At 41.4% G+C, this 19,375-nt stretch overlaps 1 protein-coding gene across 1 annotated transcript; it reads right to left on the bottom strand.

The window, feature by feature from the left end:
- Positions 1-36: 36 nt before the first annotated feature.
- On the bottom strand, positions 37-14,231 carry CENPU (centromere protein U). The gene is made up of 11 exons (XM_086611679.1): positions 14,181-14,231; positions 11,685-11,838; positions 9,408-9,513; positions 8,663-8,769; positions 7,500-7,574; positions 5,310-5,427; positions 4,834-4,912; positions 3,791-3,838; positions 2,374-2,435; positions 902-1,058; positions 37-184 (listed from the first exon to the last, which is right to left on the bottom strand). Exons 1-11 carry the CDS (start codon positions 14,229-14,231, stop codon positions 59-61), a joined length of 1,083 nt encoding a protein of 360 aa, XP_086467805.1. The 3' UTR covers positions 37-58.
- Positions 14,232-19,375: the final 5,144 nt, after the last annotated feature.

Below are 19,375 nucleotides of genomic sequence, written 5' to 3'. Positions count from 1 at the left end.
TAAACATTGTTGCTAACAAATGTCAAAAAGTCTATTAAAAAGCCACTTCATGTTTCTTTCATAACTTCCCTCTTTGTACAGCCAGAGCCTCTTCCAGTTTCGTATTAATCTTGTGAAAGTGTCTTTCTGCTCCCAGAATTCTCCGCGACTCCACCAGAAGAGCAGGGAGGCTGGAAGTTCCATACTGTTGTTAAGGAAATAAAATTACAAAGCAACGTTTTTAACTCTTGGAAAAATCACTTGCATAGCCGTATTTATTTTTCCTCTATCTGAAATGGTGTAATGTGATTTTTAAAAGTGAAGTACAGCCAACATCATCAGTGAATCCTCTGAAATGGTGATATTTCCCTTACACGTGGCAGGTGCGTAGCACTGTCAACAGAAAACATCGCACCAGGTCATGAGCCACAACAAAAGGGGAAGGCCTTCTAAGACTACATGAGAAGTTAACCTGGACATGAAATTCAAGTGCTGTTCTTAGCATTGAATACCTTACAGAACAGCCACATAAGTACCAGAGCTTTCCCTACCTTTGAACAATAACAACAAAAGAAATTGATTACTTGTTTCTCACTGTTAATCTTACTTCAATTTCTGTAAAAATCGTTAGACCTGAGGACAACTGTTAGCTTCTATGTCCTTTGAATTCCTGGGCATAGACAGCAAGGTAGCAGAATCCTCTCTGAAATACTTCCATTTCTAGCATGAGACCCAAAAAATGAGTGAGATACTGCCATGCAGTTACAGCAGTGATTCTCAAGTTGCTTCCACAAAGACAATTAACAACATATTGTTATTTAATGTTAAACATTAACAGAAATGCCCATCAGTCCACAAAAGAAAAACTAGTTGAGCGGCTGATCCAGAACAGTTCAGAAACACATGCAAAATATGTACTTACTACCCATTTTTCTTTTGGGTTTTCTTCTCTATAATCCAAACAGTCTTGCTGTAGCTCCTTTAAATCAGTAAGTAATTCAGTTGCTTGCCTCAAGGAAGATTTCCTTTCCTCTATCTCAGCATATTCTCTTTGTAGTTGTAGCAGTTTTGGTTCAGCTCTGAAAAAGAACGAGGCTTTGATGACTATATCTGCATATTTATTTCATGAATAACTATGAACATACTTCCTCTGAAGAAGTCTTAAGGGAAAGGCTGGTCAGAAATACAAAACATGGCATAGTGTAACACACTGTTTAATTAGAATAACTAGCATATTATTTAAATGGGAACATGGATTCAAATCCCTAAAAAAACCACCTGCAAACTTTTTTCCACATCTCATTTTTGAGTCTGATAATACAGCCACTCTAAGCGCTTAAGCTTTTCAAGTGAAGTTTCTTAAGGACCCAGTGTTCTGCTTCTGCACATAGCTGCTTGCAGGCTGAGCTGTTCAGTGCTTATGCTGAAAGCATACTCAGGTTCCACAGGCCGGATACGCCTCTGCCTATGTAAACTGAAAGGCTCAATCCATTAAAATAACATTCCAAAAACTGGAACGCCAACAGCCATTTTCATCTAATAGTGTTGCAGCAAAAAAGCTTTCTTAAAACGATCAAATGATTAAAACACAACAAATAAAAAATACGATGACAGCATTCAGTCTGTGAGGGAGTTCAAACCCATAGCGAGGGATGCCTTTAATTATTTCTTTGCGTGAATTCTGTCCATAGTACTGCAAAGAAACAAGATGTCACGGCCACCGAGAAAGGGCTTCAGTCTGCCTTTGCGGATCCAAGCCTATGGCTCCCTACAAAGTCAGCGTGTATGTTACACGCAGCTTCAGTATAAAGTTTGTCACTAGTAACCAGCTGGATTTGGGGAAGTCTAATGGTTCTTCCAAAGAACATAACTTCTGTGTTGTGTATCTAATTGATACTTAAAATTAATGCCAAATAATAGAAGGGGAACTGTGTGGCCACATGAGGTGGAAGCAAACTGTCTATTCAGAGGCATCCCTGCCAAATTGCCCAGGTGAAATACATTCTCCCGCCTCAAAATCAAAAAAACCCTCAGTATTGCCTTTGTAAATCTTTGATTCATCACCTCTGCAATTCCAATTGTAACATTAGCATTTTTCTTATGAGCATGTGGTCTGAAATACCATCCCAGTTACCAGTTAGCTAAGGGAACTTGCAAGAATGACTATCTAGGCGACTGAAACATGGAAAGGAGAGGTTATCATGAGCTTTTGTAAGCACAGAAAGCAATACAGAACATGAGCAGAGTTTCATCAAAGTAAAATCAAAGAACATCATTGTTTTCATGATGTTCAGCAGTTTCATCAAAGAACAAAAAAAGTTACTTTCGTTTCTCAGTCACAAAATAGCAGACTCAAGTTCTTCAGGTTATTATTATGCATTATTAGAAACATACCCAATTAGCTCTTCTCTGAGTTGCAACAGTTGCTGCCTTTTCTTTTTGATGTCTGTTATTACCTGAAACAAATAGTGAAGAAAGTCTTTGAAACAGTTTCTGTAACTTCAAAGGCAAACGACTCAAATGCCATTGGCTTTTTTTCTTTGAGGTTTTATGCTTCTGACTCTGGGTGTGAAGATTCCAAGATACTAGACCTCATAAACTGCCATATTTAAAATTCATATTTTAGACATTCTAAAGAACTTTGAAGTGTTAAATTCTTATCTCCATGCAAAATTTCTCTTAAGGAACACTGGATTGACAAGCATGCAAAAGGAGTTTGTGACATTCTGAACTCAAACATGATCAACTCTAGCAGGTTTTTGTTTGAAAAATGCAGAGTAATATGAATGTATGTCCAGTATGCTTGCCATAACTAAGGAACCAAGCATAATTAAGCTTTCTTTAATACTACAACACCCAATTAAAAAACGCCTAACTAACTATAAATCTAAATTTAGCAGCTACAAATCTGATTTTAAACAAGCGCGTAAGAGGCAAAATAAGAATAACTGAGTGGCTGTGAATGCCAGATGTGATTTAAAATCTTCATTTTACATGCAGAGTAGCTTACCATATCATCTCAAATTAACAAGACTTTTAGCACATTAATTGCCACCTCTCAGATTAAGTTTTCTGTTGACTTGTAAAAAGCTATTTTGTTATCAAAAAGTTTGCAGAAGAGACTGATCTGGGCAGGAAGCCCCTGGCAGACAGTCCCTAACCTGCTCTTATCTCTACTGTAGGGCATTCACCTCTCTCCTGATGAAACCACTGCAATGTTTTTCTGTTCTTGAGACTAGTTCCTCCTCCTGACGACACTCCCCTGTTGCATTTCCAGTCAATTACTACTCGCTCGGAACTGCTTTCCTCTGAACAAAAATCTTGCATGTATTTAGGGAATGTAGCTCACTTAGACTTCTCTCCTTTAAACTAAATAATCCAATTCTGTCCTCACAGGTCACCATCTTTGCTGCTCTCTTCTAGATTTTATATTCATCTATGTTTCTTGAAGATTAACTCCCAATACTTAATTGACTTTCCAGAGGCTTCACCAGTGCTCATTAAATAAAAAAAAAAAAAAAATTCACATGTATAGATACCTACACATCCTAATGTGCATTCCTTTTTACAGTAGTATAGCAGTGTATGTATGGAGTTTGTAATCCATCATATCTCCTCAGATCTTTAAAAACAAAAACCACAACAACCAGCTCTGGTGGTCCCCTATCTTCTATTTGTGCAGTTGATGATATAGTATGTAGTTTACTTTGTGGATTACTTTATTTTTTTTAGTCAACTTTTTGAAATTTCAGTGCCCACCTCTATACGCTGTACAGACTAGTGATCACATGTCTTTCAGATATGTATTTACCTTGGCATTTTTTTTCTTCATATTCTTTAGTTCCTGGACTTGCTCTATCTACAGAGGAAAAAGAAGAGTTACATGTTGACTATGGATCTTAATTTCATCTCTATCCTCCTAGAAACACAGCTGCAAGAATTACTTTAGAATAACATTAAAACCTATTTAAAAACCCAACACTGCTTCAAAAGAAGATTCCAAGTGTATCAGTTGTATTTCAATTCTTTCCTCTCTCCTCATGCCAGAGGAAGACTGTTGCACAAAATTAGTCGTCTTGCACCAGTTGGTACAAGTAATACTCCTGAATAACTACCTAGCTTAATTTTTCTCCAACTTTATATAAAATGTATAAATCTATTAATTTTAAAACTTACTGATTCTAATGAATCACTTGGAACTATAGTTCTAGCACTTATCCGTTGTACTTATCACAACTCCTACAAAGTTCTGAGTTTATTTTCACTAGTCGTAATTAGTGAGAAGAAATCTTAGTCTTCCAAGCTAATAGGGTTTCTACTGTTAGGTTCAAACTGTGAATTAAAAAAGGATGATCTTCCCTGAACTGTGTTAAGAGGCCTTAGCCAGGCATGTACACAAGTGTCACTGAGACGCAGTATGAAGATAAAATCATCAACCTTTTAAAAACTCCAGTCCATAAGCTTTTAAAACAGTGTTTGACATAACTGCTTGCTCATCCAAATTATGCAGCTCTCCAGTTTTACTACATACTGCTTTAGATATGAAAAACACTTCAGGATTATTAGATGCTTCCCTATTCTCAAAAACTGACAATTTTGCTACATACTTGGATGACAGCAGTGTTGTATCTAAGGGCAATTCTCATGAAAGCCAGCACAGAGACAGCAAACCACAACCTGCACACAACAAACTCTAGTTTTGTATTGTTCATGCTATCAGGAGACTTGAGAATTTAAAGTATCATAACATAAATGTGTAAAGGACAATATAAAACCATAGGCATTTTGACTACAATGTAATATACAGTTCTCTAATCACTACCACAAAATTGATTTTATTTATGGTATACTTACAAGATCAGTGACTTGGTCCTTGAAAGCAGAACAGAAGCCATTGACAGCTTTTCTGCAACTGTTTGATTCCATGCTTTGTCTGGAGAAGTCAGAAGAACAAAACACAACCCGTTTCGTTTAGTAAAGGAGAAATCTCATCCAAAAATGTTGAGTAACGAATAAAGCCCAATGTTAAGCAGCTAGTAGCACAGGCAACTGCGGCTCTTTCACATACTAGCAATAGATTAATTTCTACACTGAAAACCATAAGATGAGATGTGTTTTTCTTATGTTTGGAAAAATATCAAATCCCTGGAGACCACCTCAAGACCACATATGAAAAAAGTATTTGTACCACAGAAACATAATCATCATTAAAATATCATCAGAATGTAACCATGCTATACTGCATTCCCTAAAGGACAGCCTGTTAGCAAAAATGCAGGTGATTTGTTTTTAAAAATGAGTATTCAGCCATAGGAAAGCAGAATGTTTACCTGTAATTTGCTGCTATCTTCTCAAATTCAGTCAGAACAACATCCAATTCTGTAATATCTCTAGGAGATCTCTTCAGCTCTTTGGGACACCAAACCTGTACAGAACATGGGCTATCCACTGAAACAGCAGAATAAAGATAAGCATTGTATAGTTCAGGCACATGTTCTAAAATAATAGAAAAGTTATTGTGCCCACCATTAAAATAACCATCTAAAAGTTAAGAATATTTTAATACAAATTCTTAAGATTATTCTCAATAATCTTGAGAAGAGATATATGTGAATTATTTCATCTGTCTTTGGCTAAGGAGCTGTGATAGATTTGTCTGGCAACACTTCAGAATTTGGATGATCAATCATATACAACTTATTTCTTATTCTGCATCATTTCAAACAAGTCCAGGAGCATGTTATTACACTGGCTGATAAACTGTACAGCATACTGTAGATATAGCTATTTGCACTGTAAAAACTATTAGCCTGAGTTTGGGCAACCTGCATTACTCAGAGTCATGAGTTATTGTATCATATCTGTATACGGTTTGTATTAATACCATATATGCTTCCAAAAAAAGCTATACACAAATATGTTTCTTTAAATTTTGCAATAGTATTAATAACTAATTTCACAAAAAGCTAAACCCTGTTTCTTTACACACTCCCAAACGTGAATCTAGTACTTGAATGTAATGGAGAACCTTTCAAAGGAAACAGGATGACACCTGAGAAACAGTTTCTCTCTACCAAAAAATGCCACTACCTCGAAGCTCCCGATCTCAAAGGTCTTCTGTACTACCAGCTGTGCCTACACTGTTAAGTCAGGGGCATTCCAGGCTCTGCTCCACAGCTGGTGCTCCAGGCTTCCAGAACCAAGGGATGCCTTACAACTCCATACCCATGGACACAGGCTTCACTCCAAGGGGAACCAGGCTGCGTGTGAGGGATAATGCACACCTATGCTTTACCCCTTCAGGGCAGTAACAGGCAAGTCCAGGGATGCAAACCATAGCGGGGTCAGAGCTGTGTGGCACACCAGCCCCTCAATTTAACCACTGCCAATAACTGCCTAGACCAAAACGGAAAGAATCACAGAATCACAGAATGCTAGGGATTGGAAGGTATCTCAAAGGATCATCTAGTCCAATCCCCCTGCTGGAGCAGGACCACCTAGATCAGATCACACAAGAACGCGTCCAGGCGGGTTTCAAACATCTCCAGAGAAGGAGACTCCACAACCTCTCTGGGCAGCCTGTTCCAGTGTTCTGTTACCCTTACTGGGAAGAAGTTCTTCCTCATGTTTAAGCGGAACCTCCTATGTTCCAGCTTATATCCATTTCCCTTGTTCCTCTTGTCTCACTATCATTGGATGCCAGTGAGAAGAGCCTGACTCCATCCTCATGACAGTCACCCTTTACGTATTTATAAACATTAATGAGGTCCCCCCTCAGTCTCCTCTTTTCCAAGCTAAAAAGACACAGCTCCCTCAGCCTTTTCTCATAAGGGAGATGCTCCACTCCCTTCATCATCTTTGTGGCCCTGCGCTGGACTCTCTCAAGCAGTTCCTTGTCCTTCTTGAACTGAGGGGCCCAGAACTGGACACAATATTCCAGATGTGGCCTCACCAGGGCAGAGAAGAGGGGGAGGAGAACCTCTCTCGACCTACTAACCACACCCCTTCTAATACAGCCCAGGATGCCATTGGCCTTCTTGGCCACAAGGTCACATTGCTGGCTTATGGTCATCCTGCTGTTCGCCAGGACCCCCAGGTCCCTTTTCCCTGTGCTGTTCCCCAACAGTTCAGTCCCCAACTTGTACTGGTACATGGGGTTGTTCTTACCCAAATGCAAGACTCTACACTTGCCCTGGTTGTATTTCATTAAATTTCTCCCTGCCCAACTCTCCAGCCTGTCCAGGTCTCTCTGAATGGCAGCACAGCCTTCAGGTGTGTCAGCCACTCCTCCCAGTTTAGTGTCATCAGCAAACTTGCTGACCATGCACTCTATTCCCTCATCCAACTCATTGATGAATATGTTGAAGTTCAATACTGGTCCCAGTACCGACCCTTGAGGACCTCCCATTTCTAGCAGCAGTATGCTGCTACATACCAGAAATGAAAGCTATTGAGTCATTGAAAAGCATTCACCTTGAATGAGGAAAAGCTATATGGGAGTTTTGAAAAGTCTGCTTTACCAGAAGGATCTGATATGTTCTCCTCTGAAGGCCTCTTCTTTTCTGCCTGGAATCGAGTAGTATTCAGAGCCTTCTGTGGTATAAAAAGCAGATTAAGTTCCAAAAAAACACCTAGATTTACTCATTTAAAATTCTGCAAGACGGCAAATAGGCAGAATGCAGGAAAGCATTTCCTGACTGAAGTGTCAGTAACGTTTACTTGGGGCTGTTTCACCGGAATCACCGCACAGCGAGGACTTTGCTGAGGGACAGCAGCTGCTTGACAGCACTGACTGACTGACATATCAGTCACTGGCCACGCAGCAGTAGAAAGATTTTAAGGAGCACACGGACCCTCAGTTCTGTGTAGTCATCGCCCAGTATTAACAGTTCTCTGATCGACAGCGCCTGCTCGCCTTCCTCTTCACCCACGTTCTGTCCCAGTGCTTTCTCTACTTTGACTACTTTGTGACAACAACAGTACTTCTACAAGAGTGCTGCATACCTGCAGTTTACAGATGAAAGACTAACACTTGGTACTGAATTTTACAGCAGGATTTTCAACAATTCCAATAAATTTCAATACGTAAAAAACTTTTATGCAAAGTACTGCATAGCTTCTTTTGTCCTAGGCCTACTTTCTCAAGTCTGCAGAGTTAACTCTTCCTCTGTACACCTGGAAGCTCAGTGGGCTAAAAGCATTTTACACTAACTGTGGTCTAAGTGTGGAAAAACACTCGTTCAAAACCAAGTTGTTTTTGTTTAACTCTAATATATATTCAAAATTAATTTTATCAATGAAAAATTCAATTCTCTCATAAATATGTTTTACTTCCATACTGAACAAGTACAAGGGATTTATATTCCATTTAGTACACCATTCTTTAAGTACATATATTCCAGACATGAAGAATATATTTGAAAGAAGGAAAGAACATATTCCCAATTGAGCAAGAGAATGGGCTACAGGAATCAGGAACACCTGGCTAATATAGTCCCTGTTGACACGATGACCATAGCTTTAATCATTTCACTTGGTCATCTCACAGGAATACTTCAAGGATTAATTATTTCAGATACAATTAAGTACTAAGGCAGTACCAAGAAACAAAAGAAAGGTCTTCCTCTCCCCCCTGCTAATGCAGGCATGGCATGAAGCAAGTTAAAATTAAACTGACTGATATGCAACTTTTTCTGTACCGTGTTCTCCTTACGGGGCTGATCTTCAGGATCAGCCGTGTTGAATTTCTGAACATCACCATCAGACGTTGTTGAGCGATGCATTTTTTGACTAGGAAAAGAAAAATATCCACATGTAAATACACTACACACTGAGAAAGAATGATCTTCAATCATATACACAACCAAGTCTTGTGTTTTGGGGAACATTTTGTACTGCTATGGCATTTAGTTTGCGTTTCCTAAATAAGCTACATAAAAAGTTGTAAATGGCATAGAAAGGGAGCAGAATCTTTATCCCTCAACAGCAACCCTCACGACAGTTTAGAAATCCATTACTAACTGACCACTGGAATAGCCATGTTGTATTCAGCAGAAACTTTGAAACTGAAAAAAAATTATTATTGAGGATATTGTAGAAGGAATGGAGAAGGCTTTCTTCGTGGGGGGTGGGGTTGGAAATAATAAAAAAAAAAACCAACAAAAAATACATACTCTCATACAATCCTTTCATATTAAAAAACCCCACAGTAAGTACTTAAATCAATGTACTGCTTACAAAAATTTTCCCATTTCTTTTCTACATCCCTCAACCTTACTTACTCTTTTGGTTTATCATCTGGAAAATTTTAAGTTAAAGCATCTATTTAATAAACAGCTAGGGAAACCTGACAAACTGAACATTTTTCCCATTTAATCTAAAAATCTAAAGATTAAATTAAATACTGGCAATTATTTTTTTCACCAGACCTTGTTTCTGTATTTTTCCTTTGTGGAGCTGAAACATGACCAAGTGACTCGTTTTGTGAATGTTCCTCTCCATAAGCATCCACAGCAGTACTGTGCAAAGGGTGATCTATAAAGAACAGGAAATAAGCCGTATGAAAATTGTTCCCATGTGTTCAGGCAAAGGGCATGGACATGCTAGCACTGCCTGCCATTCAGCATTTGGTTAGAATTTTTGTGGTTTTCTCACTAATACGAAGGAAGCCTTGTTAAAAGTATTATTTGAGGATTAGGCAAAATATATATAGTGTGTCCTGATTTCAGCTGAGAGAGCGTTAGCTCTTCTTTTCAGCAGCCAGAAGAGCTCCGTGTTTTGGTTTTAGTCTGAGACTTGCTCTGAGAAGAACGCTGACACAGCACTGATGTTTATAGTTGGCACTGAGACCTCAAGGACTTTCCAGCTGCCATGTCTGTGCTGGTGTGCAGGAGCACAACAGGATAGGGGGGAGCATGACTGGGACAAAGCGACCACAACTCCCTTATGATTTGAACTTAGATTTGGGATTGAGGGCCAAATTGGCCAATGAAGTATTCCATATCATGCAGCGACATTCCCAGTATAAAAGTGAGGATCAGCCGGAAAGAAGGGCCTTTGCTCTTCCGGGACTCTCACTCTCGGACTCGCAGAGTGCTCTCTGTGTCTCGCTCTCTATTTTCGGCCTCTCACTCATCTGGGATTGCGGTGTCGGGACTTACCTGTTTGGAGATCGTTAGTTTGGGATGGGACGGGCCTCAGTCAAGGAGTGGTGAGCAATTACACCGTACATCACTTGTCCGTATAGATTTATCATTGTACATACACATGTATATATATACTGGTAGCAGTAGTAGTCAATTGTTCTTATCTCAACCCACAGGTCTCTTTTCTTTTTCTTCTTTAATTCTCTTCCTCATTCCCAGGGGGTGGGAGAGGGTGAGTGAGCGGCTGTGAGGAGTTTAATTGCTGGAGCAGCCGAAACCACGACACAGTGAAAAGCTTCATAGTTTCTATACTCATCCACCTGCTGTTTCTTCACAAACTGAAACCAAACGTGCATGAAAGCTCAGCACGTACGTATGGCACATAGCAGGCAAAATATTTTGTGCAGTTTATTTAAAGTTTCTCTTTGCTGTGGCATACATCAATCTTCTGTACCTTTAAACAACTACTTTCTAAATTTTACCTTTTTTATTAATATGGATTTTTAGCTGCTTTATTGGATGCTATAAGAAGAGTTACAGCTGCTACAGAAAGTTTGTAAGTAGAATTCTTGAAGATATCTACTAGAATAAATTAAAACTCTGAGAACCTTAAGGTTTTAGTCTGCCTTCCGCAGTATATATTTCTTGTTTCAAGGACATTGCCACAAAAATTTAGTGTTAGCTTACATTAGTGTTAGGGGGTATCCTTTTCAGTTTTTAACACATACCACAGAAGCAAGGAAGAGCTTTTCATTTTGCAGACTTTCCCTTATGAAAATTCTTTTGCTGTATTGTTCTTTATTTCAGCGTTTTTTATTTTCAATGCTATTTCTAGTACTTACATGTATATTTCCATGATTTTCTTAGAGTAGTAAATATTACAGTTGAGAAACAGCTCTTAGCATTTTCTCTACAACTTCTAATCACAGTTTTTTCAAAGATGTTTCTTACCAACATTGACATAGAAGAGCTGCATATATTTAATAACAGAGAACTTCACACAGAGGCACCTATTCCATCTAAATTGATTCTCTGCCAGTATAGTGAGGCCTCATTGCACAAGTCCCATATGGAGCATGAAAGTGGTTTTAATATTTCACCAAAAACATTAAGTTTTTATGATGTTACTGTTTATGTAAAAAAACATCCCTGTGAATGTATAAGTTTGTCGCCATGCATACTCTTGCAATAGCAAAAATTTCACTTCATAATTTGTGCAATTTAATAGAGTAACTTAAGGTATTGAACTTTCCTTTTAAAATGTAAATAAGCTCTTACAAATTGCAATGTTATATTATGTGAAATTTTACTATTCAGACTATAAAACTTGAATAGTCAGTATTTTTCCATCAACTTTTACTTGCATGTATTACAGCATTATTCCGGTTACTTCTTAAACGACAGAATATAACACCGCGCTCAAAAAAATCTCTGCCTCTCCTGCTCATAACTTTCTCTGGCAAAGAAAGAATACCTTTTCCTAGGTAAGCACTAAATATTTTGCCCATATGGTTTGTTCATGAAAATCATACCTTAAATGACATTGAAGTTAATACTAACCAAATGAATCGTCAAGCTCCTCGAGTTGATTTGTTCCCGCTAACTTCAATATCCTTGAGACATCTGGTTCCTCAAGTGGAAGCAATTTCCAGTGAGGACGGGAGTTGGCTTTCTGTTCCTGGATGGGTATGAAGTCAATAGCTAGTTCATCCAGCTTTCTGAGCGTAAACCAGATTAAATATGACAATGAATTTCAAGAATGTTTGACTAGAAATACATTTAACCTGGACCATACGGACTGCTGAGCTAGGACATAAAGTATATGAAGCATGTGGTTTTTCCTTATTCGATGTTTTTTTCGTCTAAGAGAATCGATGGTAAAAACCGGACATATTCTGCTATTTGATACCATACTGTAGCATCAGCTTTGTCTTATTTTATAAAACCAAGGGCATAAGTTCAGAAAACTTCTAACAGTCTAATATCCAGTTTCTGCGACCTGTGGCATTTTTCTTTTCAGGCATTAAAATACTACTTCTTTCACCTCTGTATTACATGAATTTCTATCCTTAACCAATTTAATGATTCTCACTTTAAAAAAAAAATCATAGAATCATAGAATGGTTAGGGTTGGAAGGGACCTCAAAGATCATCTAGTTCCAACCCCCCTGCCATGGGCAGGGAAATCCTCCACTACACCAGGTTGCCCAAAGTCTCACCCAACCTGGTCTTGAACACCTTCAAGGATGGGGCATCCACAACTTCTCTGGGAAACCTGTTCCAGTACCTCACCATAGATTCATAGATTCATAGATTTCTAGGTTGGAAAAGACCTTAGAGATCATCGAGTCCAACCATCCCTAATCCCCATTAAACCATATCCCCAAGTAGATCATCCACCCTATTCTTAAACACATCCAGGGATGGGGACTCAACCACCTCCCTGGGCAGCCTATTCCAGTGGCTGACAACCCTTTCAGAGAAGAAATACTTCCTAACATCCAACCTGAATCTCCCCTGACTAAGCTTATACCCATTTCCTCTTGTTCTATCACCCAACACTAATGTAAAGAGCCCTTCCCCTACCTTCCCACCATCTTTTCTCAAGTATTTGTAGGCTGTAATCAGGTCTCCCCTCAGCCTCCTCTTCTCCAGGCTAAACAGAACCAAATCCCTCAGCCGCTCCTCATAAGTTTTATTTTCCAGCCCCTTGACCAGTTTAGTCACCCTTCTTTGGACTCACTCCAGCAGCTCAATATCTCTCTTAAAGCGAGGGGCCCAAAACTGGACACAATATTCCAGGTGCGGCCTCACCAGTGCCGAGTACAGGGGCAGGATCACTTCCCTCTTCCTGCTGGTCACACTATTCTTGATACACGCCAGTATCCCATTGGCCTTTTTGGCCACCTGGGCACACTGCTGGCTCATATCAAGCCGGTAGTCAACCAAGACCCCCAGGTCCTTCTCCGCCAGGCAGCTCTCCAGCCACTCTTCCCCGAGCCTATAGTAATGCTTGGGGTTTTTATACCCCAAGTGAAGGACTCTGCACTTGGCCTTATTAAAGCTCATGCCATTAAATGTAAAGAATTTCTTTCTTATATCTAACCTAAATCTGCCCTCTTTCAGTTTAAATCCATTGCCCCTTGTCCTATCACTACACGCCCTTGTAAAAAGTCCCTCTCCAGCTTTCCTGTAGGCCCCCTTTAGGTACTGGAAAGCTGCAATAAGATCATCCCAGAGCCTTCTCTTCTCCAGGCTGAACAGCCCCAACTCTCTCAGCCTGTCTTCATAGCAGAGGTGCTCCAGCCCTCGAATCATCTTCGTGGCCCTCCTCTGGACTCGTTCCAGTAGCTCCATGTCCTTCTTGTGTTGGGGACTCCAGAGCTGAACACAGTATTCCAGGTGGGGTCTCACGAGGGCAGAGTAGAGGGGCAGAATCACTTCCCTCGACCTGCTGGCCACGCTCCTTTTGATACAGCCCAGGATATGGGCTATGCATAACTTCTTATAAAAGGTGGGATTTATAAGTCAAGTATTACACAGACACTTCTGTAAAGCAGAAGAGTAGGGGAGAACGGCACTAGTTTATGAAGTATTTGTCAACATGTCATTCACATCCTAACTGCGGGAGTAAATTTCCTCACTCGTTTGTGTGTGTGCATGGAAAGGGAATTACAAGAAGAAAACATCAACTTCCTGAGCTTTTAATTTTACTAGCACTTCTCTGCACCCCCCAATTTTTGCTATGGTACTGAATACAGACACATCAACTATTTCCTCTTTAAGCTGTTCGCTTTAATTTTACAAGACCGTTTTCAAACTTTTGCCTGTTTGAAAGTTAACGGCCCATTATGCCTGACGATGTACCACTCCTAAAATAAATTTAAAAAAATAAATCAAAAAAGAAAAACCCCACGCACCCCAAACCTGCACCAGCAGCGACTGCGCAGCTCAGTTCCCAGGGAAGCCCGGCTTGAACACCTGCACATCCGCCTCCGGAGCCAACACCAACAAAACTCTCGCTGGTTTAGTTCTGCTCCAACCAGCAAAACTTACCGTTAACGTATTTCCGGAATGATTTCTCTTCTTTTTCTTCTTCGAGGACATTTCGCTATTCGGTATATGCTGCTGAATATACAACCGAGGAGAAAGTCACGGGGGAGCTGTCCCTGGCACAAGTCTGCCTTCTCCGCCTCGACACCTGGGAAAGAACGGGAGATCCCCGTTAGTTCACCCCACCACGCACAACGCGCTTCACGGCTCGCTTTATCGGACCAGCCCGACGCCCGGCGCGGCACGTGCGGGTCGGTAACAAGACACGCGTGTTAAAAGACAAAGTGAGACAACGCGTGACACCATTTACACCGTCACTTTCGCGTCGCAGCTGCTGTTTCTCTCACGCAAGAGACCCCGAGCTCACGCTCCCCTCCCCGCGGGCCGGGGGCACAAGGGCGGCCCGGCCCCGACAGGCCCGGCTCGGCCCGGCCCGCGGCGGGCGCCGCCGCCTCCGGAGGAGAAAAGGCGGGCGGCGGCGGCCCCACCGGCCCCTCGCGCCGCCCAACCGCCGCGGGGTCCCCGCGGGCACCGGCGCCCCTCGGCCCGGCCCCTCAGCCAGGGACCCACCCGCCAGCAGCGGCACCGCCTTCCCGCCGCGATTCAAACCGGCCGCGCCGCTGGCGGGAAGCGGGGACAGGAAGGGGAGGCGCGACGAGCCGGCCCAGCGCCGGAAGGGGAGGTGGGAGCGCCGGGACGGTCCGGCTCCGCTGCCGGCCGCCGCGGGGCGAGTGTCCGGGCTGAGGGCTGGGCGGGGCGCCAGGAGAGAACGGCGGCGGGGCGCAGGCTGCTGCCGCTCCGGCCCCCCGGTGCCGCCGGGGAGGGGCCGGCCCCTGGCGGGTGGCCACTGCCAGGAGGAAGGAGAGGACGCGAGAGGCGTTCGCCTCATGCTAAAATGGAGTGCCAAGGTCCTGGTGCACCGGCAGCTGCTTCCCCCGCCCCCTATTTTAGAGACACGAATGAGGAGAAAAGCTATTTCCTCATTTCAAACACCCATTTTTTTTTTTCCAGTACCCAAGCATATTCCAAGTTGTGTGCTGACCAGTAGCATGTTTGGGATTTAATGTTCCAGAAGAATTCATCTGACCATTGCTCTGCCGACAGTTTTTTTCTACAGGCTACCTTACACACGTTTTCTTCTCATGAACTGATGCTGTGCAAGGGTGGCACCGGATGAACAGGGCAAGACATGCCTTGCCTCTGACTTTCTCCCGATCTAGAAAAACAAGTAAACAAGATGACTTCTACAGAGATAATTTAATCTAGGGTCAAAAACTTGCAGAAGTTAAAAAGAAATTGATTCAAAAACGTACAAAAACATTACTTGTTAGAGCTGTGCCAAAAGAAAGTAGGAATCAGACTGAAAACTTGCAGTTGTGTCTCTGACCTTTAGTTACTCAGCCGTAAAATTGTTAGCAGGAGGTTAAGCAATTTGTCAAAAGTCACTAGTTGGAGGGACTCTTTCCGTGCCACATCTCTTCATCCACAGGCAAGAGTGTTCTGCCAAAGGTCAGCTGCTGCTGCCCCCCTCCACCCTTTTTACAACCAAATAAGCTAAAACACAGTGAAACAGCACTTTGGGATGAAGAGGTGGAGTGGTTTCTACACTAGTAGTTTGCTGGCTATAGCACCCAGCCCCCTTTAGCAGCCCCTGAGCCAAAGGTAACAAGCAGTAGTGCAGACTGTACAGCACAGCTTTGTTTTTGTAGTGAAAAAGACGGCTTTCTGGAAGAGCCATTTGATGGGATGTGTTAAGAACATAAACCGTAGATCCAGCTCTCAATCATCTCTTGGCTATCTCCATTAGAAGAGATGTGGTGACATTTCACTTGTCTTTCCAAGCAGCATACACACGTATTTGAATATAATATTGATTAAGTGATAAATATTTGTTTGGGTTAGAGTTCCTTCAGTAGGGAAGGAATGTATAAGGAACTGTCATGTTTTGAAGTTAAAATGACTGGTTTGTATAATAAGGTCAAAAGCTGCTGGGACCTTTATGTGTATATATATAACTACGGTGAGTACACCCGGTCGGTAGTACTATAGCACAACCTCCTTATATAAGGGCAAAGGTTCCTAGAAACTTTGAATATAATTTTGGCGAGTACACCTGGGCAGTAGTACTATAGCCCAACCTCCTTATAATAAGGGCAAAAGTCTCCAGAACTTTTATATATATAAGATTTTATTTGTGACAGGATACAGATTCGTAGATAGACGGTGATAGTGACCAGCTACAAAAACAACTTTAATTGAAATACTGCAGTGATAATATGAAACTATTACTGATCAGTGATAATACCAAATAGCTAGTAAGGTGTTAGTAAATAAGCGCACGTAACACAGAGCTCTTACCCAACAGGCGTCCCTATGGGAGGGAGAAGAGAGGTTCAGCCCGTCAACTGATCCCAGACGTTTCGATGGAGGGGCTTCTCCCTAACATCCCCTTTGTCTTTTTCCATTTTATATTATTTCTTTACTTTTAGGTGGAGCTCGAGTGACTGTAGTCTTACATCACTTTATTAGGATTGGTGAAAGTTTCTCTCGTGAGGGGTGGAGGTGTGATTTAGTAGCTAATTCGCCATTACTGCTAAGGCAGCAGTTGAGATTTGTCTTTCTCCAGGCGCTCCCTCATCCCTGATAACAGGGATGAGCCGTGATACCTCTGTATCACTCTACTCCCCATTTCAAGGATATTGTGTAGGCCTTGATTGTTCCTGGGAGCAGCAGCTGTGTCCAGCAGGCCATGTCCGTCCTGGCAGCAGCAACTGTTTTTCACTTCAAAGCTGCTCTACTATTGCAGCCTTTGAGCTGAACTTTGCAAAGCTGTATTTCTCCATCTTCCCCAATTTCAGTTATTTTCCCACATAATCCACCCCGTGACTATAGTCACTCAAGTTTCACAATGCCTAAATAGGTTTGGGGATGCCCATAGTATGTGGGACATCAATTGTGTTATGTGCACTAGATATGGATTCTAAATAGGTTAAACATTTCATCATTGTCCAGATTCTTACATATACCACTGCCAACAAAACAAAGCACAGCATAGTTAGGATTAAAAAAACAACAACAGGGTGAAGCATTCTGTTGAGAACTCCTGTGGCAGTGGGTGACCATCCAAAAAGGGCATCCCACCATCGGCGTTCTGCATCTCTTTTCACCCGTTCCAGGACGTGGTGTATTTCATCGGTGTCATGATGTATGGTAATTAGAGTTCTTTTACCATTGTCCTGAACTTGTTTCAACAGATCCTTTAGATCCTGATGTTGTAGCAGCTTCTTCGCGAAGGTAAGATCCATTCCAATAGGCACTGGTGACAGTTCTCAAATCAGGGTGACATTTGCTTGCAGCAGCTGAGAAGATGTGACTGGTGCTAAATAGGTAAAGTCACATCCTACAATCTCAACAAAATTACACACACAAAGATTTGAATAGTTTTTCACATCTATAACAACATTGTCAACTGATATAGAATTACACAAAGTTCTAAAGCACGCACAACCCTTGCTAATATATATAAGTATTGTTTCTGTGCTCTCATTAGGACGGATTTCAAAATGACAGACTTTCTGTTCAGTGTCAAGACAGATGTCTTGGGCCTGGATGGTGTTACTTTCGCAAATGAATCCTTGTTGTTCTCGCACAATGCATGAATTGACATCAATTGTTTGCCATTTATTTCCATTTTTCCGGGCCCATACTCTATGGTCTAGAGGGTAGAGTATAGTTCCGTTGTGATTCAATCCTAATGCAATGATGGGGTGTATCGTGAATACCGAAGCATTGTATACAGTTAGCACAAAAGCTGTGGCTGTGCTTGTGGTGGAATCATAAGTGAAATTTACTAAGTACCACCAGGATTGAAATTTCCTTTCAAAGTCAATTGCATTGTCCCAGATTACTTTCCTGATTTCAGTGGGTAAGGTGCCTTCTTCACCTTCCCTTATGATTGAGGCGGTTATTGATTGCATCCATAATTGAGCATGGATACAGCTGAGAGCCAAGGAAACGTTACTTTGGGCTGTGCCAATTGCATCCATGATCAATTTGTGATCCTTTTCGTTCATTTCTTGCCAATTTGGTAAGATATCTGTTCAAAGCCATTGATTAGTTCCTAGAGCCAATAGGGAAGATCGTAAAGGATGCTCCAATTTATTCAAGTCACTAGTTGTAGTGACTAGTTTATTCATTAATACTTCAGAATCCATACTATTTATGACTCCTAATTCTGTTCCCAGGATACCAGTCAGATCCCTTTTTGTTCGCTTTGGGGTTTGTTTCAGCAGCCAGATTGTCCAGCCTTCATAGGAGGTTTTTAGAAACGATGAGCAGGCTGGCTGGACTCCTGAAACATTATGTTGCATTAATAATTCAACTCATTTGAGAGACCATGACAGGTTAAACAATACTTGTTGATCTGTATTTCTAATTACATACGGTCCAATTTCAAAGATTTTGAGGTCATTTATGATGAATGGTTAGGCCATAACATCTATTTTAAACTCTCCCCAGTGTTTTAGGTGAGTTTTGTTGCACATGATCCTATAGGGATTTTGCACAGAGGTTAAACTTAACCAGCAATCTTGGTTTTGGTTCTCACATAGCATGAGAGGGCCTTGGGGTCCAATCCCATAACTATTTACAGGTTTAACGATGGATTCATTGACCAATCTGCATTGTACAGTAACGTCATCACCACATGCTACAGTAAAAAAGGGTATAATTCCGTCTTTGTTATCCAAGGTGGTCAGGGTGTTTGTGCCATGGTATGTGATCACGGCAACAAGCGTCACTGGGGGACTGGCCACAGTATTCATTCTGAATTTGAATGTTAGACCCAACGGGACCAGTTGTTTTTGTTGCCAGTGACATACCACATAAACAGGTTTGACCAAGGTGAAATTGTGCCAACAGTCCCGTTGCTCACTGACACAAGATTTGGTGATTTCAACGTCTACCGTACTAGGGTGTAAGGTGTTGCTGCTGTTATGTCGGTTACGACAACAGGTTATAGTGGAATTTTGTCTGGTATAATTCCATTCTTTTGTGGAACAGGGTCCAATTACAGTGTTTGGGCTGAATTTCTGCCAGTCTGCTTCCAATAGGTTACTAGAAATTGTAATTTGGGAGGCCTTTTCATGTGTTGACCCACTGATTTTCCTACATCCTATCTGGATGTTTCCTCCAATTGT

The sequence above is a fragment of the Tauraco erythrolophus genome, chromosome 5, assembly GCF_009769465.1.
Source record: "Tauraco erythrolophus isolate bTauEry1 chromosome 5, bTauEry1.pri, whole genome shotgun sequence".
Taxonomy (NCBI): domain Eukaryota; kingdom Metazoa; phylum Chordata; class Aves; order Musophagiformes; family Musophagidae; genus Tauraco; species Tauraco erythrolophus.
Note: the sequence above shows the minus strand (reverse complement) of the source record. Positions and strands in the feature narration are given on the sequence as shown.

What these genes read in the sequence shown, in the direction of transcription:
- CENPU (XM_086611679.1), bottom strand. Translation starts at nt 14,231, where the DNA reads ATGTCCTCGAAGAAGAAAAAGAAGAGAAATCATTCCGGAAATACGTTA. An exon ending in CACGGTACAGAAAAAGTTGC is followed by an intron (nt 7,575 to 8,662) that starts ATATCAGTCAGT and finishes TTTTTATACCAC; the next exon opens with AGAAGGCTCTGAATACTACT. An exon ending in CTCAGAGAAGAGCTAATTGG is followed by an intron (nt 1,059 to 2,373) that starts GTATGTTTCTAA and finishes GTTCTTTTTCAG; the next exon opens with AGCTGAACCAAAACTGCTAC.